Source organism: Bos grunniens, chromosome 9 (genome assembly GCF_055505025.1).
Source record: "Bos grunniens cultivar Pamir isolate PY7600 chromosome 9, Bosgru_T2T1.0, whole genome shotgun sequence".
NCBI lineage: Eukaryota > Metazoa > Chordata > Mammalia > Artiodactyla > Bovidae > Bos > Bos grunniens.
This window is the reverse complement of record NC_141173.1, coordinates 43,347,653-43,368,032: the sequence shown is the minus strand read 5'-3', so window position 1 is coordinate 43,368,032 and position 20,380 is coordinate 43,347,653. Positions and strand designations below refer to the sequence as shown.

Below are 20,380 nucleotides of genomic sequence, written 5' to 3'. Positions count from 1 at the left end.
CAGTCACTGTCTGGGACTCCAAGCCTTCCCGGACTAGCCATTGTAGGTGCCATGCATTGCCTGGAGGGTGTGGGACCGGGCTTCCTTCTGAGACTAATTAGAGATGTTTGCATTGAGGTATTTTGCGTAAGCCATTCCATGACACTGACAGGTAAAACAGAGAAAGATATGTTGACATTTGGTAGAGATCTTTATGTTTAACCTCTTGAGGTATCAGTACCTCCAGCTTCCTCTGTGGTACAGAGGTGGGCGGTCCGAATAGGGGTGCTCCTTTTCTATTACAAAGGTAGCTCCCAGGTAATTTTCCATTTTGAATCCTGCATCTCTTTTTACGAAATAAAATAGGATTTTACTCTTTAAAACAGGCCATCACTGGTCTGCATGGTCAGCTTTATCTTAAAAGGGAATAAAATTCATAAATTGAAACCAAATTGGAGACCATTCCGTGGCACACTCTGTGAGGGCTAAGAGGACACACGGGTCTGCTGATGACCCCGACTTTGGAGACCGTGGAGTCATGGAAGCCTCACTGCATGGGTTCCCCCTGTCCTTGGATTTAGACAGCCCTTGATCATCCTGCCTGGTCTCAGGTCCTGGATTCCACAGATTGTCCAGCCTCAGGCCATCCGCTGTTGCATTTAGGCTTTTGGGAAGCCCTTGTCTCTGTCATCAGGATGTTCTGCCTTGGAGCTGGGAGAGGCAGACAGGCAGCCAATATCAGAGTCAAAAACCCCCAGCAGCAGAGAGAAGGGCCCTGAGGAGCTGGTGACAGAGCTGATGAGACAGGAGGCAGGGAGGCCACAGAATGCCCCGGAGGACCATGTCTGCCGGCCACCGAGGAAAAGTCCTCTTGGCATGGGGGCACTGCCCAAAGCAGGGTTAGCCCTTAATGAGGTTTTATGTGTGCTCTGGGTTTTTGAGTTTTCTGCTGGCATCTCATCACAGTGTGAGATAGTAGCCAAGGAAACCCTCACGTGCCTTCACATCCATTTCCCAACCCTGGTTCTGCAGAGGGCAGGATGCCTCCCACCCCTGAGGTCTCAAGGGGCATCATAAAACTCTCCAAATAAGATGAATTTGGATTCTTGCTAATTAAAAATGTCAGCGTAATAATGAGTATGTTGGAAAATGAAGAAGCTGTGTTGTAAAAGGCGGGTAATTATGGTGCAGGGTTGGGTTGAACCGAGGGCTGGTGTCACGTTACTGTTACTGAACATCAAAGATGTCAAGCTAGGAGCACAGTCGTCTCTCACAGCATGACTCTCGTTTACTGCGTGTCAAGCTGCAGGAAGTCCAGCTGATGTAAATAGATTAATATTTAAAAACTAATACAGAAGAATGAGGTTCCAAACATGTAATGTTTAATTATTAAAAACCCATAATGGAATTCTAATCTGAACTCATGTCTCACTGGTGCTCAGCGAAAAAACTCAATTAAGCCAGCGAGTCTGCTCACCCTTCGGCTCATTTTGACTACCTCAGGCCCAAGCCCGTGTTCTCTGAAAGTGTCTAGAAACAGGTATGGGTGGCTTAGGTCATGTTAGGTTTTCCCATTAGACAATTGTTGCAACCTTTCATTTAAGTCAGATTTTTGGGCAAAATGTGTACCCATTGTTAACAGGACTTAGAGAAGAGTTTGAAGTACTTCCAACTAACAGGACTTGGGATAGTAGGTGATCTGTTGGAAACACAGTATGAGGCCCTCCATGCTGCTGCTGGTTTATCAGGCCATGAAGTGTGTGTTACAGGATGCAGGTGTCTGATTAGAAACACGAACTTAGCCCAGGGATAGCTAACCACCCATTCTCCTTTGGAGACCACAGTTCTCCTGGCCCTTTGGGACACACATTCACACTCTCGATGAGGGTGGATTTGCCCAGACACCTGTGGTGGACAATAGCCAAAGGAAGAGATAACACGATCAGTGTGGCTTGGAGTAGAATAAACCTCATGGGCAAGTCGAATTCCATTCAAAGTCAGTGTGCCTGGAAGGCTGGTTGGGGTAGTAGTTCTTGATTTTATATTTTTATTCAGCAGGACAGATAAGGATGGTTCTTATGTGACCATGTGTCTGAATATGAAAATACCAACGGGCCATTTGTTTTCCTTGTTGTTGTACTCTGTGAGTTTGCTTCTCTCTTGTGACACCTTGGTTCTCAGGAGATGCTCATGCATTCATCTATAACAAGAAAAATGCAGTGTGACCTAAAATGCTCTTGGGTGGAGCTTCAGGGTGTGGGAGGTCATACGAGAGGTAATGGCATTCATGACATCCTGTGGGCTGGCGGGCGGTATGAAGTAACCAGAACTGAGAGGACAGAAATTGAGTTTGTAGTGACTGCAGAAGCTGAAACCACAGGGTGAAATGTAATAGGGTCCAGGCCTGGGTGAGCACAGGAAGCTGATTAGAGGGAAGCGGGGAGCTGTAGGGCTGAGAAAAGTGCTGTAAAGGGACGAAAAATCTTGATTGCTGGCAGGACAGAGCCTGCGAACATCCAGAAGGGCAAAGGCATGGGAATACTATCACCTTCTCTGACCGTTCAGGTAACAACAGACATTTGCCTATGGGAAGCCTTTTCCTGTGCGAGAGTGTGCTGGGGTGTAAGGGCCCAGGCCCGGTACCACAGAGGAAACTTTTCATCAAAGGAAAAATCCTAAGGCCCGGGTTTCCTGGCTCTTACATGCATCCAAATCATGACAGTAGCATTTTCCAAAGTGATTTTCTTCAGGATCCTACTAGGAAAAAAAAAAAAAGAAAAGTTCTATTTTTGGAAATTCGAGGAAACTCTGGATTAGTGAAGTGAAACGTTTCTTTTCTGCAGAACTTCTCAGAGGCTTAAATATGGCAACATACATTGAGAATCTCCCAGAGGAATATAGGGTGTACAACTTTTCCCAAACTTATATGACCGTGGAATCCACTTTTAGGGCAGAGCATTGATGGGCCTGGTATTTTTCAGGACACCCTGTAGGCAATAGAGTTGGGGGTAGGAGTGGTCAGTGAGTGGGGCAAGGGGGAGGATGCTGCAGTGGATTTAGGAATAGGCAAGGACTCGATGTGGCAGTCACATTTCCTTTCTGTGGTGACCCTCAGAAATAGCCCCGGTATAGAGAGGCCTGTGTCAGAGGCTGTCCTGGGGTCACCTTCCTGCTTTCCTGGGCCGAGGCTGCCCTGTGCACCTCACACCCATAGCAGAGGGTTCCTGGTGGGATGAGGCCACAAGGAGCTCCTTAACCACAGGAGGAAGTAGTGTCGGGCCAGAAGGGACTTTGAAGTCACTGCCCCTTCCCAGATTTTCTTCATCTTTTAATAGAGAGTAACACTGACAAGGGCTGAGAAAAAGTGAAAATGAAAAGGGCTGTGGTCAGGATTAAATCGGAGAAAGTATACACAGCTGGGTTAGATTCTTGGCCTCCCTAAAGTTGGAGGCTCACTGTATAGAAGATCAAGGAAACAAGACAGAAATAGCCATTGCTGCCCATGCTCACGGAGCCTGGGCAGTTGTTCTGGCAGCAAAGATGACCCCACAGGCCTAAGAACTTGGTGGCTGGACTGTCTTTTTGCCCCCAAGGAGCTGGCACCATTACTTCCTGCTCTAGCACACATCCTTGGAGGACTTGCAACTCCTGCCACTCCCAGTTCTTTCAGCTCCAGTCGGCCCCATGACCTGCACTGCCCTGGGGCTTCTGCTTACTGCCTGGCTTCCGTGGTGCTCTGGCTTTCAGCCATGTGTTTCTGCTCACAGTCATTGTTCCCACCACTACTTAGTCTCTTGGGGTTACCTTGATTCCCAAACCCCAGAGAAGAAGATCTGATTGGCTTGTTGGATTACTCGTCTCGTTAGGCAGAGCCCCACCCCAGGTCTTGAGGTATCCTTGGGTCCAGTCTGCTAAAGCCAGGAAACCAGCTGGGCAGTGGCCACAGCAGGCATTCAATGTGTAATGGGTTCTGTTCTGATACAAAGGTAGTCCCTACAAGTTCTTTTTCTCCTCCTCTGTCTCCCCGTTCCTGATCCTCCCTACTTCTGTACATGCACAATGTATCCAGTGTGAGTGCTAGAAGAGCCGCTCCATCTCCAGTGTTTTGATTACCCTCCTGTACACCTTTCTTTTGTATCTTACTGGATCTGAGGTCCCTTACACAGGCGATTTGGATTAGACAGCGCATCATACTCTTTTCTTTTTTCACTCAGGAGCCAATAGTCCAAAAAAAAAAAAGGAGCCAATAGTCCAATTGTACAGTGCGTCAAATAGCAGGATCCTTTCCCATTTCATTTCCTTTCTTCAGAGTTGATCAAAGAATGATGTAGTTATTTACCCATGGCTTATGAGGTGGGGACTTTTACCCAAATACTAATAGTGGATATATAGTTATTGCTCGTTTTAATTTGGGCTTCCCTGGTGGCTCAGTCGGTAAAGAATCTGCCTGCAATGCAGGAGACCTGGGTTCAGTCCCTGGGTTGGGAAGATCACCTGGAGAAGAGCATGGCAACCCACTCCAGTATTCTTGCTTGGAGAATCCACATGGACAGAGGAGCCTGGCGGGCTCAAAGAGTCCCCCATGGGGTCACAAAGAGTCAGACACTACTGAGTGACTAAGCACCGCACGGTGCAGTCTTAATTTATCTGTATCTAAAATAAGGTATGTTACCTGACTGCTGATCTCTTGCAGACTTCTGGTGAGTCATATTATGATAGTGTCTATTATACCACTTGAATTTTGAAAGAAATTATAGAGATAACAAATGTGTTTAAGCCTATATGAATACATATCTTTGTCCCAGGTTTTCTTGCTGTCTACTGTTTAGCACTTCAGACATTCAGCCTGCTTGGGGAGATTGGGCTGAGCTAACCCAGGATTCACTTATGAGGATGGAAGTGTAAGAGAGACGCTCAGTGGCAAGCCTAGCATTAGTGGGGTGCTGGCTTTCCACTAAGTAGTTAGCCCAGCATAATAGCTGCATTCTCGGAGCAAAGATGGAAGAGAACTAGGCAAGCTGAGGCCCACAAACACGCAGGAAGCTTTTCAGAGACAAAGGAACCAACGTGCGGATCTGAAGTCAGAAGCAGTCCCTCACATCCTTGCCAGACACCTAGGAAAGTGTCGCTAAGTGGATGCTCTCACACTAGCTTTGATTAACTAAAAAAATAAGACAACAGGCAGCCTAAATTATTTCTTTTCCCCAAGTTTGTGAGTTCAGCTCTCTGAGCCTTTTGAGTTTGTAGCATTGTGTACCAGGTACCATTAATGTCACATTTGTGTGTAACTGAGCATAAGGGATTCCATCGGTGACTCTGGCCCAGGTGACCGTTGCTGGCCTGAAGCTGAGCCTAGGGCTAAAACATCCATGAGCTTCAGACCACAACCTGGCTGGCAAGCCTCCTCATTAGTGCAATTATGTTACTGTCAAACACTCCACAGCCTTTGCAAACACAGTGGAGAAAATTTGGGGTCAAATGTATTGTTGATTTGGGTTTCTGGGTTTTATTTTTGTGGTGTGCTTTTGACTTTGAAGTGCACATCATAGGAAGGTTCACAGTAGTGAGTTTTCTCTTTGTTTTTAATAACTGAGATTTAATAAAAGAATAATGAGTAAATAAGAGTATAGGTAAACCAGGGAGCTCTGTTTTAAACCTGTAAAACTGGACCCAGTGAAGGCAGCATGTGTGCATAGTGCTGAATGGGATAGTGAAAAAGGGGGCCAGTCCCTTTCAAGAGTAAATAAAGTCATGAGCAGGAACAAACGATGGCTTCTGACGTCTCTCTACTGATGCAGAGACTGGAAGAACCAAGTTACCCTGGACTGTGGGCACAAAAAGATAAAAACAATCTCAGTGATACCACTGAGACTTGTGTGTGGGGGGTGGGTTATGCCTAGACGAGAGCTGACATATAGAACTAAAACATAAAACACCATATCCCACCAACATAGCTAGTAGGTGGGTAAAATTCAGGAAAATACATCTTTGTATGGCAATACATGGTGAAATTCAAAGTGGGAATTTTAAGGAAATAAAAGGAAACAACCAAATAATTATTTGGAGGGTAATGAGTACAAAACCTGAAGTAGAGATTAAAAACAGATCAATTAGCAACAAAGCAAGATAAGGGCAGTTTACCTACATATTTGCTAAGAATATCAGTCTCTTAGAAACAGCAGGTGATCCTTCTTCCCATGCCTCGTGGAGAGTTCTGAGAAGGCAGAGAAGCTGTGTGAGGAATCCTACTTTGACGACCATGGTGCTTAATACAGAGGAGAGCTGCTTGGCATGGAAGTGGCCCAACCGTCTTGGAATGTGCACGGATGTGATCAACTATGTTCCCTGGAATTTAGAAAAGCAGACATTTTTAATCCAAGGAAAGGTTGCTTCGTTCGCCAAATCAGAAGCTCAGTGTAGTTTGTGCCGGTGAGGAGGGGAAATGGAAGGTGGGAAATTCTGAAAATGGATATTGTGTCAGGAAGGCTAGGGTGCATGAAGGAATAAACGCTTGGGGGAACTGCCCAAGATAATAAAAGGAACTTTTTAGGGCTCTGCTCATAGAAGCATGAAGTATACTTGGAGAGATCAGTGTTCAGAGCAAATGGCGAAATGTTTAACAAAAGAGGGTGAGAAGGCAAGGCTAGACACTTTTACTTGTTCTTTTTTCCATTGTTTCCAGAAAGACAGTGCTCTTTGTACTGGAAAGGGTAAAACAGATCCATAAAGAGGACTATGAATCCCACATTGAGGGCAAAGAGGTAGACAGCACCTGCTGCACTCACCAAATTCAGCTCTCCCTGCCATGTGGGGAAGTGTGTAGATTATTTCATATCAACTTTTGCATAATCTCTCTTCCATCATGATGAATAGGAAGGGTTTCAAAAAGACATAAATGGACTAACATTTCAAAACCGGGAAAGGGTTTCTGATTTCTGAAAGTCTAGACCAGTCGGCTTCATGGCTTACCCTCAAAAGTCTTTGAATATATCATTAAACAAGTGGTTGATGAGCACTTAAGAGAAAAGGGATTTGGTTGAGCAACAACTCAGAGTGAAGCAAGCAGCATGGTGGAGTGAAAGGAGGATGGGTTGGGAGTTCTGATCTGGATCCCAGCTCCATTCTTTGTAGGCTGTGAGAGCTTAGGGAAACCACATCGTCTCTTTGAACTCGTGTTTCCTCATTTTCAAGTAAAATGGGAAAAACTGTAGCTCCTTTACAAGTTTGTTGTCAGTATTAAAGGAGATCAGTGAAAGCTTCAAGCTTCGTACATAAGAGACATTCAATAAATGTTTGTTTTGAAAAAGCAAATAACTAACAGCGGGATACAACTAGCTTAAGCACATGTGTTCTAGGGTGGCATTAGTGGAGCTAAGGCGTTCCACGGGAGAGAGGGAGAGGAGAACGCCCTGGACGCGGCCAGGTGGCTGCATGCTGTTCTGGGCGTTCCCAAGGTGAAGTGGACACCTGGGTCAAGGACAGACAGGACGGGAGGGCTCTCGGAACTTGTCCCTGGCGAATGGGTGCAGGATCTGGGGAGGTTTAAAAACAAAAGCCTGGGGGGAAAATGACGGCTCTTTTTAAGTATTTGGGAGGCTGAGCTTTGGAAGAGGTTTTGACCTGTGCTAGGACACCCCGGTGAACAGAGCTACTAACAGTGGGTGGAAGTGACAGGGACGTTGAATGGTTAAACGTTCTAACACTCAAAGCTGTTCACGGACAAAATAGGCTGCACAGGGCTCTTCACAGTCTTGCAGCCTCTCTGGAACTCTTTAGCCATGTGGACAGAGCTGGATGGCCACCCTGTCATAGGAAGATAGGGCCACCTGGAAGACCAGCTCTGTAGAAGGAAACCCACCGTTCCTGGGGGACACGGGTTTGGCTTGACCTGTGAAGTTCCTCAGAGGTCTAAATGTCTGCGATTCCAAAATTTCAAACTAAAGTTATCAAATACAGACATACCTCGGAGATATTGTGGATGTGGTTTCAGGTCACTGAAAATAAAAGCAGATATTGGAATAAAGTGAGTCACATGAATGTTTTGGTTTCCCAGTGCATATAAGAGTGACATTTACACTATACTCTAGGCTGTGTGCAATAGCACTTTGTCTATAGTAATGTACATATCTTAATTAAAAAATACTTTATTGCTGAAAAATGCTAGCCATCACCTGAGCCTTCGGCAAGTTTTATTCTTTTCCCAAGAGTAACATCAAAAATCACTGATGACAGATCACTATAACAAACATAAAATGAAGTTAGAAATATTGTGAGAATTACCACAGTGCAACACAGAGACACGAAGTGAGCAAGTACTGCAGAAAGTAAGGCACCAATAGATTTGCTCGATGCAGGATTGGCACCAACCTTCAATTTGTAAAAAAACATCTGAGAAGTGCAATAAAGTAAAGTGCAATAAAACGAGGTGTGTCTGTATTAGTCAGTCATTTTAATTTGTAGTTTTAAAGGAAAATGCCAAAAATCCTTGAGATAGTGGAGCAGTATAGGCTTTGAGCCAGACTGATCTAAGTTAGAATCTGGATCTGCCATCCCTTATCTGCATAGGTAATCTTGGGCAAATTATTTAACCCATCTAAACCCCAGTTATCTAGGTGGTAAGGTACTTGTGGAGATTAAAAGAGGTAATTCATGTAACATGCTTAGCATGGTGACTAGTGCTTAAATAATCTAAGCTCTTATTACTCATAGAATCTATTATTGTTACATCAAATTGGTGCTTCCACTAGGCGTGATAATAAAAACCATAGCTTTTGATGGAGTGTCCTGGAGAGATCTGAGAACTGGGCAGCCATGGATACCAGGGGGTGAAATGGGCAAGCCTGGCACCCACAGATAGGAGCTGGTTCAGTCTGGAACCCAGGAGCACAGAAATGTGCAAAACTGTTAAAAGAGGATTGAATGAGGCATTGGGCTTCCCTGTGATTCAGATGGTATAGAATCTGCCTGCAATGCAGGAGACCTGGGTTCGATCCCTGGGTTGGGATGAAGGAGGCATTGGCTTCCCTGGTGGCTCAGACAGTATAGAATCTGCCTGCAGTGCGGGAGACGTGGGTTCAATCCCTGGGTTAGGATGAATGAGGCATTGCAGGTGAAGCCCTTTGCCAAGTAGCTGGAAGATTTTGAGCAATCAGAATATAGTTGGTAAATAAATGAGAATCACCAGGAGCAGCTGTGAGCCTTCGAGAAGCTGCCAGAGAGGGAGCTGAGGAGCATGATTGCCAGAGGAGCTGTGAATTCTGCCCAGCAAGTGCCTTTGACCTGGACCACCAGCATGCACCCAGCCTTAATGTTGTGGCATTTCAATGGTGCTGCTCATCACTGATGCCAAGACACAGCCCGGGTGGGTGAGGAGGCAGATACAAATAACATCCCTAGGGAAAAAAGAGATGGTTTCAAATATCACAGATAACAATAACAATCCTTCCAAAGAGTCATATTATTGATGTACGATTAGCTATGTTGTGGAATTAAAACCTTGTATTGAAATATGATTTTTTGCATTTTCTAAAAAGTCTGTATGAAGGAAGAAATGAGGTGAGTGACCACAGATAAAAAGAAGCCAGGTAACTAGTATACTTCACTTTTTAACACATCACATTGATGGCTCTCCTTTTATACAAGTGCAACCCAGAGTCCCTCTATATAGTTTTTTTCAGGCAGAGAGAGAGCTCTTATAATGAAATTTCAAATATTCAAGTATGCATTTAGGAAACAGAGTAATGATAAATGAAATCAAAGTACATTTCAAAAGAGATCCATATATCTATTTTGAAAACAAGGAAAGTTTACAATAACCAAGGTAAATACATATCTGAAAGAAGATTCTGATATACATTTGATAAAAGAGGAGTCACAGGGTAGAGCAGCAAAGGGGAGTTAGATACTGAGAGTAAAATATTAAGACTATTTTTTAGTTAAAAACTGTTGCATTCAGAACAAATCTGGGGAGTGGGGCACACAAATTTCTCCCATGACTGTTGTTGATGTTGTTTTAATATTTATCTATTTGGCTGCACCAGGTCTTAGTTGAAACATGCAGGATCTTTGATGCAGCATGTGAACTCCTAGTTGTGGCCTGTGGGTCTAGTTCCCTTGCCAGGGATCACACCCAGGCCCCCTGCATTGGGAGCACAGAGCCCAGCCACTGGACCACCAGGGAAGTCCCTCCCATGTCTGTTAACAGATTCTGAGCTTCTTGAGGGCAGGTGCTAAATCTTTACTGTACTGCTTCGCAGTTCAGTGCCTCCTGAAACAAGGAATCCAATGAATGAATAATTGGATTTGTGATGGCAGAATTTTCAGGGCAGGTCACAATTAGAATATCTGGAGTTGATATAAAGGAGAAAAGATCGAGTCACAGGGCATGGCAGCAGCAATTCCCTGGAGGATAGGGTAGGACATGGCTCTCTGCTTTTATGGGGCACATTTTCCATGTCTGCAGTCACTTGCTGGTTCTTTCTTGGCCACGTGTTTCCTGGGCAGTGCGTCCCGAGAGATGATCTCAGTTTACAGCTGAGCACCTGAGCTGAGCATGATTAAGTATTGCCCTACCAGGAGCTGGAGGCTGGAGGGGTGTCCCCAGTGATCTCTGAGGTTCTGCTCAGGGCTGAATTTCATTGCTCTGAGATCTCCTGGACTATGTGTCTGTCCTCTCAGAGCTGCAGAACTGAAAAACAGAGAGGCAAACATTTGGCATCAGGTGGGCCAGATTTTCCAATGTTTGAATTTTTCAGTTTCCATCTGGATGACTTGTGTTAGGAAGATGTAAGTAGCATTTATCCAGTTTTAATGAAGTGGAGAGTTTTGTGACGATACACTAATGCGCTTAGGCAACCAAACTTGTCAGAACAAAGGGAAAAATCACCTTCTTCTGAGTCATATGTTTGGCCATGAGGATGGATGGACCCTCCATCACTGAATACAGGGCAGGAGTCCATCTCTTGCTTTGGCTGTAGAAACAGAGACTTGGGTCAGTAAGGAGGCATTTGTCAGCACTCATGAAATCCTGAAAGCCATTTGTCAGCGCTTTGAGATCCTAAAAACCAAGCATATCTCTGCTCTGCCTCTCAGAGCTCATGGCATGTGTGAAAGAGAAGGCTCTGCCCTGGTGACCTGGCCCAGGGTTTCTGAAATCCAGCTGGAAACTTATAAGTAGTAATTGAGTCATGGTATAAAGTTCCTACAGGGCAGCTTTCTAGGGAGATGTTCAGTTCTAACAAAGATGGTTGTTAGTGTCTTCTTGAGTTCCAAATCCTATACGAGGAAGAGAGAGACCAAGAGATAGGGGTGGGGGTTGGAGAGAGAGAAGCCCAACAGCAAAGCCAAACAAAAAACCAAATAAGACGCTTATACAAAAAGCACTATGTAGCAAACACCATCATGTTGGACTCTAAACCTGCAGAAAGTTAGTTTTTTTGAGAATGAACTTCTCCATGAATTGACTTAAAAAAACAACAACACAATAATAGCCTTTGCTCATTCTAAATCCCTCTCCTGATTTCTGTGTGGCTATGCACGTCTAAGGTTAGGTCATCTTCTTCCTTCCTTCACTGTAATCCAACTCTGCAAGGAAAGTTGGAATGGTGAACTTGGTCTCCCCCATCAGAGTTTGGCGCCCCTCTCCACAGGGGCTTGCCCTCACACACATTCTGCCGTGCCGGCTCGGGTCATCCTGTCTTCAGGGCATGTGATACCGTGGCTTCTGGCCCTTCCTTTGGAAGATAGTTTCTGCCATGTAATGAGTCAAGCAGATCGTTCATCAGTTCTGTTTTTTAATAAAACATGAATAGCACAGTTTATGGCTTCCACTATTCAAACAGCAGTTGAGCCTAAGAGGAATTACTCATCTTAATGGTTCTAACACTCATTTCCATGCAGCCGTGCTGCTTTTTCAAGCTTTTGCCTGAACTGGAGAATGACTGGCCTTAGAAAAAGTGGGCTCAGCAGGAACTGAATAAGGCCTTCCCAGGAGGGTGGGCAGTGGGACTCACACAGGTCTGTCATCCAGTTCCTTGTCTCTGCAGACAGTCCTTCTTCACCCTGGAGTGGCAGGATGGAGCTGGCTCTGTGAGGTTCAGCATGTGTTTGCCCAGAGAGAGATAGGCTCCATTCTATGTCAAACACACGCAGGCTCCTAGGAAAGCCTGGATGAAAACCTTCATTTTCCTCCTCACGCTGCCATTAGAAACATCCTCCCATTAAGTTAAACTGAACTTAAACATATGGGATGTTCCTAGGAAATCAACAACCATGAGGGAGGCAGGTTAGGAACTGAAAAAATATTCCATAAAGGTTACTGATATGCCCAGTACACCAGCATTACCCATCACTACTATTAGCTCCATTTCACAGACGAAGAAACTGAAGCTGATGTTTTCGTAAGGCTGTGCTGCTGGAAAATGATGGAGCCCAAACTCACATCCATATCTTCTGATTCCAAATCAATCTGCTGCCCAAGTGCACCAAATTAGGGCTCTGATAAAGGCAGAGCCTGAATCCAAAGGAACAGCTGGTGCTGGGGCCATGGACTGCAGGGTTGAGCTGAAAGCAGGTATTCAGGCAGGATCAGTCTAAGGTCCTTAATTCATGCTATGAGGTGATTATCTATAGGTAAAGCAGACCCAAACCCTTCAAAACAGTGATCACCCCTGTGGTCCATGTCTGTCCAGCCTCCTTGGCTTCACTCCTAGGTGAGCTCATGATTTTTTGAGCTGGCCTGGACTGCAGGATCAATGCTGTGTTCAACAGGCCAAGATCTAGAGAATCAGCCTCTTATGGCAAGCTCCCGTCTTCGTTACAGCAGCTACAATTTCTGAGCTGTTACCTGAGTGCTGTATTCATGAAAAGTCAGGAGCACAGGAACCTTTTGTTTTGTTTTCAAGTTGTTGATGGTATCCAAGGATTTGCTAATATCTTTTTACTGTTCCATTGCTGCAAATGTCTTTGCCCAGTAAGAAAGATTTCAGCAAGAGTTTCTTAATATTGCCTGATGCTGGTCACCACTCAGAAGGCAGTGGTGGGTGGATTCCACTGGAAGATGAACTTCACTCCCACAGCTGACAGCTGATTAATGTGTTAATTAGGAACCCTGTCCCCCCTCCCTCACTACCCGAATCTTCTTCTAAGCCCAGCCGAGTGTATATATTGTGCCCATGTGGGTAACCTCATGGCATATTTTGGCTTTGACTTTGGACGTTTATATAAAAATAAAGGCTCAGTTGCCAACATGAATAGCTTTCTTTCTTTCCAGGGGAAATACAAGATGGAAAGAGTTATAGGAACCAGAAGTCCTGCTTTTCAGTTTTCTTGTATCAAGAGCAAGTGATATTTCTGCTGAGGCAGTGTCTTTTGAGCAGTTTAGTGGTGTAGGTTGCCACATTTATTTCACAGGAAAGGAGTGAATCCATCAGGCCACTGAGCTTATAAGTACTACCCTGGCAGTCAGCCACCAAAATATAAATACTCTAAATGGACTAAAGGAAATGTTCATTCTGTTGTTTAGAATTGGACACATCCCAGGAAGGTAAATTTAATCTTTTTGAGGACTGCTGTTATAGGGTTGAATGGAATACGCATTTGTTTATCTCCTTTGTGATCTTTTTGTCTTCCACGTGATACATTATGTATTTGTGATACGAAGCATTTCAGCTGTCTCGCTCAAAGGCCTCGCATTAGCTGATTGTTCAGTCCCCAGATTGCCATCGTTAAACAGCTTCAGCCTCAGCTCCATCCAATCTGGGACCTGTTAGGGGGAGAAGTGGAACCAAAGAGGCCAGATTCCAACAGAAACAAAGCCGGGTGGAATTAGGGGAAATCATTCCAGAGCCCAGTGAGTTGAGCTCTGCACTTCTTACTCTTTATCTTCTAAAATATCTGAAGGAATTTTGGTACTTCTTGGCATAATGAGGAAAAAAATAATGCCTCAAAAGGTTAAAAAGAAAAAATTAAAGCCGTCTGTGGGAAAAAAGACGGGAAGGATACCCTATAACACCACAATTCAGAAAAACCATAGCTTATGAGACACATGCTATGTATTTCATGGATATGCAAATGTTATTTTATTAAAGAGAAAGATCTACAGTATATATTTTTCACCTAACTACTACATCTTAAGTAATCAGCTCAGGCTCTTATGATGAAATCTTTAATTATGAGAAGTGTGTCATTAGTTAGATGTAGAATGAATGATGTGTTGCATTTTATTGCTTCACATGATATAGCCATTTGTGCCATAAATTCATTGACCCAATCTTAAACGATGTGTCCTATAAGACAGACGTGATTCATTGTGTATTAAGTGACAATTTTTTTCCTCTAATAATTTTTCGCTTCACCAGAAAGATTGCTTTACTGTGTTTTTAGACCAGTGTTCAGAATTGAAATGTAATAAGACAAGCATACACACTCACACTTCTTACCCAAAATGAGATAGTCATAAACTGTCACAATATTATGTAAACCCTTTGGGATGCTGCAGAAAACCAAGTAGGTAACCATTAGGCTTTTGCTTTAACTGGAAAGCCTGATAAAATAGAATCTGCTTCGAACTTTGATGTCTGTAATTCCTTTTATGAGGAAATAAATAAAATATGGTGGAGAACACTCCTTGGATAATTGGGTTAGATCTATAAGCATTCCTTATTCATCAATGAATTATTGAAAGTGAAGGAAGTAAAGGGAGAGCATTTAAGTTATATTTAGATTATTTTTTGTTACTCTACTTGAAAATATTTATTTAGCTTGAGGAAACATAGGAATCCTCTGGAGGCAAATAATTCAGTCTGGCAATTTGAAAACCAATTAAGGATTTCAGAAAACTCTTTCCCCTTATGGTTAAAAAATATGATCCAAAAGAAATATGCCAGAAATTTTAATATATTATTTTAATTAGTTTAATTCATTGATAATGTTTGTTTTTTTAGTTCATGATTAAAGAAGCTATATTTGATCCTTCACTTAGGCTTCATTTTAGGCTTTCTATGGATTCCTAATGTTGAAACAGAATCTGGTGGCTTTATTTCATATTGGAATGTAAATGTCATGTCATTATACATTAATTTTATAAAAATGATCAGGTTTTAAAATCAATAACTTATGAGCATCAAGTTTTCAATAGTTTATTTGGCCTTTATCTAGATGAGAATTTTAAGAGTCTGAGAGATTGTGTGTGTCTCTTCTCATCAGAGGCAATTCTGTGCTTATTTGTAAACTAGACATCTCAACTGTGATAAAAATAAAAACACAACTCTTAATTCTGGAGAAACTTGAAACACTGTAATGAAACACAGGAGTGTCTTAGCATTGTTTTTTTGTTTGTTTGTTTGTTTTTGCAACAAGCATTTTGAAAGGGTTTTTTGATATGAGACCAAACAAAAAACTAATGTATGCCAATAAGTATGTGTTATTCAGTCTCACACCATCAAATATATTACCTGCAATATCAGGGGGAAAAGTGAGAAAGAAAAGAGTGGATTTACACATACAGACACATCTGCCATGAGTGTGTACACTCAAAATCACATACTAGCCTGCCACCACTGTTTACAGTCTAGGAAAGCTGAGAGTTAAATGAGATGAGTAATCAAATGCCCAACATATGTTGTTTTTGCATTGTTTATGTGACCAATCATTACTAAAATTTATCATTTTTAATGCTATCAGTTTGCCATAGTTAAAAAAAACAACATGCACCAGCAACAGAACAACAGACACCCTTCTCAACAAAAACAGGGCTCCGTTCAGAGCAATACTGGAACCAGGGCTTTATTGAAAAGAGATTCAGATTCAATGAACTCACCATTGCATTGTGTTTCAGAATTCTTCCTCTCCTGCTGTATGGCTTGAGTGCTGAGGAAATGACCAAAAAAAAAAAAGAAAAAAAGATTGTGTGTGTAATGTTCAGTCAAAAAAGTAAGGCACTGAAAGAACTATTGAAAATTTTGACATCTGTTTATCTGTTTATAGCTATGGCAAGATTACTCATATTAATTCTTGTTTAAAATGCCATATGAAGGAAAGACATTTGTGCAAACAAGAGTCATATTTGAATTGTAGATCATGTCTTCACCATCTGTGAGAGCTGATGGTGTTGCAAAATTAATGTGTTAATGAAATCACAATAATTTCTCCAAAGTAATGGGTTCTGAAGCCGAGAATGACTATTTTTTGAACTTTGATGTCTAGTGATTTCCAATTGGGAAAAGCTCTCAGCCTTTAATTAGTTCTGCAGCCCAACTTTAAAATAAATTTGGTGATGTCTTTCTTTTGCCAGGAGTAGATTTGAAGGGCGGAAAAGCCATAAAAACTTTTGGAAAACGTTCTCTGGTGTTTGAAAAGTTGTTAAATAAGACTGCCTGCCAAGAAATGTCACCAAAAATTCTGACTACTGAGAGAGAGTGGGCAAACAGCTCAAAAAATAATTCTAGCTTGCTGCAACATCACAGGTTGGGAATAGCTAAACCTCACACAGACTTCATGACTAATTCCAAGTTTCCCCTTGGAAGCCAGACATAATGATGTTCAGTGCTCTGTGTTATTGGTTAACACAGCACACCCCTTCCAACTGCATTATCCAACAGTCAGTAGTGTAAAGTGACTTTGTGTGAGGAGAATTTTAAGGGTCTATATTTCAAAGCCCACTGAACTTTTGGGAGAATTCTTTTCACCAAAACTATCTAGATTTGCATGAACAATGAGCCTCTTTGCGGAAAATATATGGGCAGGTATATGTACTCTTTGTCAGATCCACCTTTAAGTTATGCTTAAAGGGGAACAAGAGTTTCTTTTTCTTTTTTTAAAATAGGAGATGGTGGTAATTGCTAGTCTGAAGAGTTAATATTTATAAAGCGATTCTGGCTTCCAAAGAGAAATCATTTTACAAACATTTAAGAATTTTACCTTTTAGAAGGAAACACTTCCACCTAGTTGAAAAATTATGATAAAGTTTGAAAAGAACCTCTATGTAAAACATGAAATGCTATCTACCAAAGTAGATTGCTTATCTTTTTTCTTATTACTGTGTTGTAGGTATGTGACTGGTGTAAGCACATAAGACACACAAAAGAATACCTGGACTTTGGGGACGGGGAAAGAAGGCTTCAGTTCTGCAGCGCGAAATGTCTCAATCAGTACAAAATGGACATTTTCTACAAAGAGACACAGGCCAATCTTCCAGCTGGGCTGTGCAGCACATTACACCCTCCCATGGAAAATAAAACAGAAGGCACCGGGGTGCAGCTGCTCACTCCAGACTCTTGGAATATCCCTCTAACAGATGCTCGCAGGAAGGCCCCCTCCCCGGTGGCTGCAGCTGGCCAAAGCCAGGGCCCTGGCCCATCGGCGTCCACCACCGTCTCTCCATCTGACACTGCCAACTGCTCTGTCACTAAAATCCCTACGCCAGTGCCCAAGTCCATGCCCATCAGCGAGACGCCAAACATCCCTCCTGTCTCCGTCCAGCCACCTGCGAGCATCGGGCCTCCCCTCGGAGTCCCGCCTCGCAGCCCTCCCATGGTGATGACCAACCGCGGCCCGGTCCCGCTGCCCATCTTCATGGAACAACAGATCATGCAGCAGCTCCGCCCGCCCTTCATCCGCGGCCCACCGCACCACGCCTCCAACCCCAACAGCCCCCTGTCCAACCCCATGCTCCCCGGCATCGGGCCCCCGCCAGGCGGCCCCAGGAACCTGGGCCCCACCTCCAGCCCCATGCACCGGCCCCTGCTGTCGCCCCACATCCACCCCCCGAGCACCCCGACCATGCCGGGGAACCCCCCGGGTCTGCTGCCCCCGCCGCCTCCCGGCGCACCCTTGCCGAGTCTCCCCTTCCCGCCGGTAAGCATGATGCCAAATGGCCCAATGCCTGTGCCCCAGATGATGAATTTCGGGCTGCCGTCGCTCGCCCCGCTGGTGCCGCCCCCCACCTTGCTCGTGCCATACCCCGTGATCGTGCCCCTGCCCGTGCCCATCCCCATTCCCATTCCCGTCCCCCATGTCAGTGATTCCAAGCCCCCCAACGGGTTTTCCAGCAACGGGGAGAACTTCATTCCGAGCGCCCCCGGCGACTCCTCGGCGGCAGGAGGCAAGCCAGGCGGACACTCCCTGTCCCCCCGGGACTCCAAGCAGGGCTCGTCCAAGTCCGCGGACTCGCCGCCCGGCTGCTCCAGCCAGGCCCTGAGCCTGGCGCCCGCGCCGGCGGAGCACGGCCGGAGCGAGGTAGTGGACCTGACGCGGCGCGCCGGCAGCCCCCCCGGCGCGGGCGGCCAGCTCGGCTTCCCCGGCGGCGTGCTGCAGGGCCCGCAGGACGGCGTCATCGACCTGACGGTGGGCCACCGGGCCCGGCTGCACAACGTGATCCACCGCGCGCTGCACGCGCACGTCAAGGCGGAGCGCGAACCCGGCGCCGCCGAGCGCAGGACCTGCGGCGGCTGCAGGGACGGCCACTGCAGCCCGCCCGCCGCTGGCGACCCGGGCCCGGGCGCCCCCGCGGGCCCCGAGGCCGCCGCGGCCTGCAATGTCATTGTGAACGGCACGCGGGGCGCCGCCGAGGGCGCCAAGGGCGCGGAGCCGCCGCCCGAGCAGCCCCCGCCGCCGCCGCCGCCGCCTCCCGCGCCCCCCAAGAAGCTACTGTCGCCGGAGGAGCCGGCGGTGAGCGAGCTGGAGTCGGTCAAGGAGAACAACTGTGCTTCCAACTGCCACCTGGACGGGGAGGCGGCCAAAAAGCTGATGGGGGAGGAGGCTCTGGCGGGGGGCGACAAGTCAGACCCGAACCTTAATAACCCCGCGGACGAGGACCACGCCTACGCTCTGCGGATGCTGCCCAAGACGGGCTGCGTGATCCAGCCTGTGCCAAAACCCGCGGAGAAGGCTGCCATGGCGCCTTGCATCATCTCCTCGCCCATGCTCAGCGCCGGGCCCGAGGACCTGGAGCCTCCACTCAAAAGGAGGTGCCTCCGAATTAGAAATCAGAATAAGTAAAAGGTTTGTATGTTCACCGGGGCTCTTCTCCGCACGAGTCAGTGCACTGCTCCTTACTTCTTATAAGGCAAACGCGTGCAAAGGGGATAGAGAGGGAGAGAGAGTTGTGTTGACAATCATGGTTTTACGTTATGTGTTGTACACTACGCCTTGTGTGGTCACATACTACCATCATTTTGATCCAATTCCTATTTTACAGCTGAGGGAACTGAGTCAATAGCAAGTGCCATGCCCGAGGTCACTTAGTGATAAAGCCCAGTCTTGAACCTGAATTGAAACACTGTCTACTAATTACACTTTTGTTCTTAGGCTCCTGTCTGTAAGTAGAGGAGGATGCAGGGAGGAAGGAGCAAACGATTACTCGGAACCTGTACGTGTTCAGTCATGAGATTATAGACTGACTGTAGTAAAAGGTGAGCTGAGCCACTTCCTGGAGCTAGCTGGTACAGGCATTGGCAGAATGTCCCAACTCACCAAATGTGCTCAATAACCAGGGAATTCCATTTGCAAGATGAGAATAAAATCTAAGCTTCTTAGATGCCTATGCCAACTGAACCCAGGCCATGAAGCCCCATTTGCCTGGTCAGGTGTTAGAGCAGCTCCTGTTCTTGGGATCTCTTCCTTCATTTGTCACCAACCAGCATTCCCCAGGCTAGGCCTCAAGCATCACTGACCAGCTTTGCTTTCTCCCCTTTTTGGGACTCAGCAGCTCAGCTGATGGGCTGCTCACCTCGCCAAGCAGTGGGAGGCTCTGGCAGAGAAAAGGGCAACAGTCGTTGAAGTGGGTGAGAGTGCACATCCCTGACCTTGGGGGGGTGGGGGCAGGAATCATTAATACCAAGTGAACCATGAATAACAAGTCCAGAATTTCAGTTAGGGGGAGGGCAGTGAGCCTGTGTGGCTGCCTGTTCCTCCCGCCAATCCTGGTTGAATAAGCATTGTCTGCATTTACAAGGATGAAGATGAGGCTTGGAGATGTTGCCCAAATCAAAGCTGGTAAGTGAGGGAACTGGTATTCGACTCGGGCCTGCTGGACCCAAAGCCTGGGTGCTCTCCTCTGTCCACAAGGACAGTTAATGTTCTGCTGGGGTTTATCAGCTGTTTATGGAGAGGAAAGCAGGGGAATGAATATTTATTGAGCACAAAGCTTGTGCACAGCTCTCTCCAGGAGCGGAGGTCAGGGGAGTGGGGCGGGGGACAAAGTGAATCTGGGGCAGCGCCTGTCCTCAAGGCACTTTCAGTCTGGTGGCGGTGTACGCCGGGAGGAAGGAGGTCTGGCAGGAAGTGTACCTTTTAGGAAGAACAGTGGCTCATATTTGTATGTGCAGGTCTTTCTCTAAGTATTTTTCAGTAGGATGTCTTTGGGTCAGGATTCATTTGGCAGTTGTCTTCATTTTACTGATGA

General features: G+C 45.5%; 1 protein-coding gene across 6 annotated transcripts in view; it reads left to right on the top strand.

The window, feature by feature from the left end:
* SOBP (sine oculis binding protein homolog) overlaps window positions 1-20,380 on the top strand; it is a 164,312-nt gene that overhangs the window by 126,191 nt on the left and 17,741 nt on the right. For all 6 annotated transcript variants that reach the window (XR_015132971.1, XM_086317477.1, XM_086317476.1 and 3 more), the window contains one exon: window positions 17,026-18,978. Coding sequence is in view for 5 of the 6 variants with exons in the window: in XM_086317474.1 (XP_086173600.1) it covers window positions 17,026-18,975 (1,950 nt within the window). In the remaining variant the exon portion in view is untranslated. The remainder of the gene's footprint in view (window positions 1-17,025; window positions 18,979-20,380) is intronic.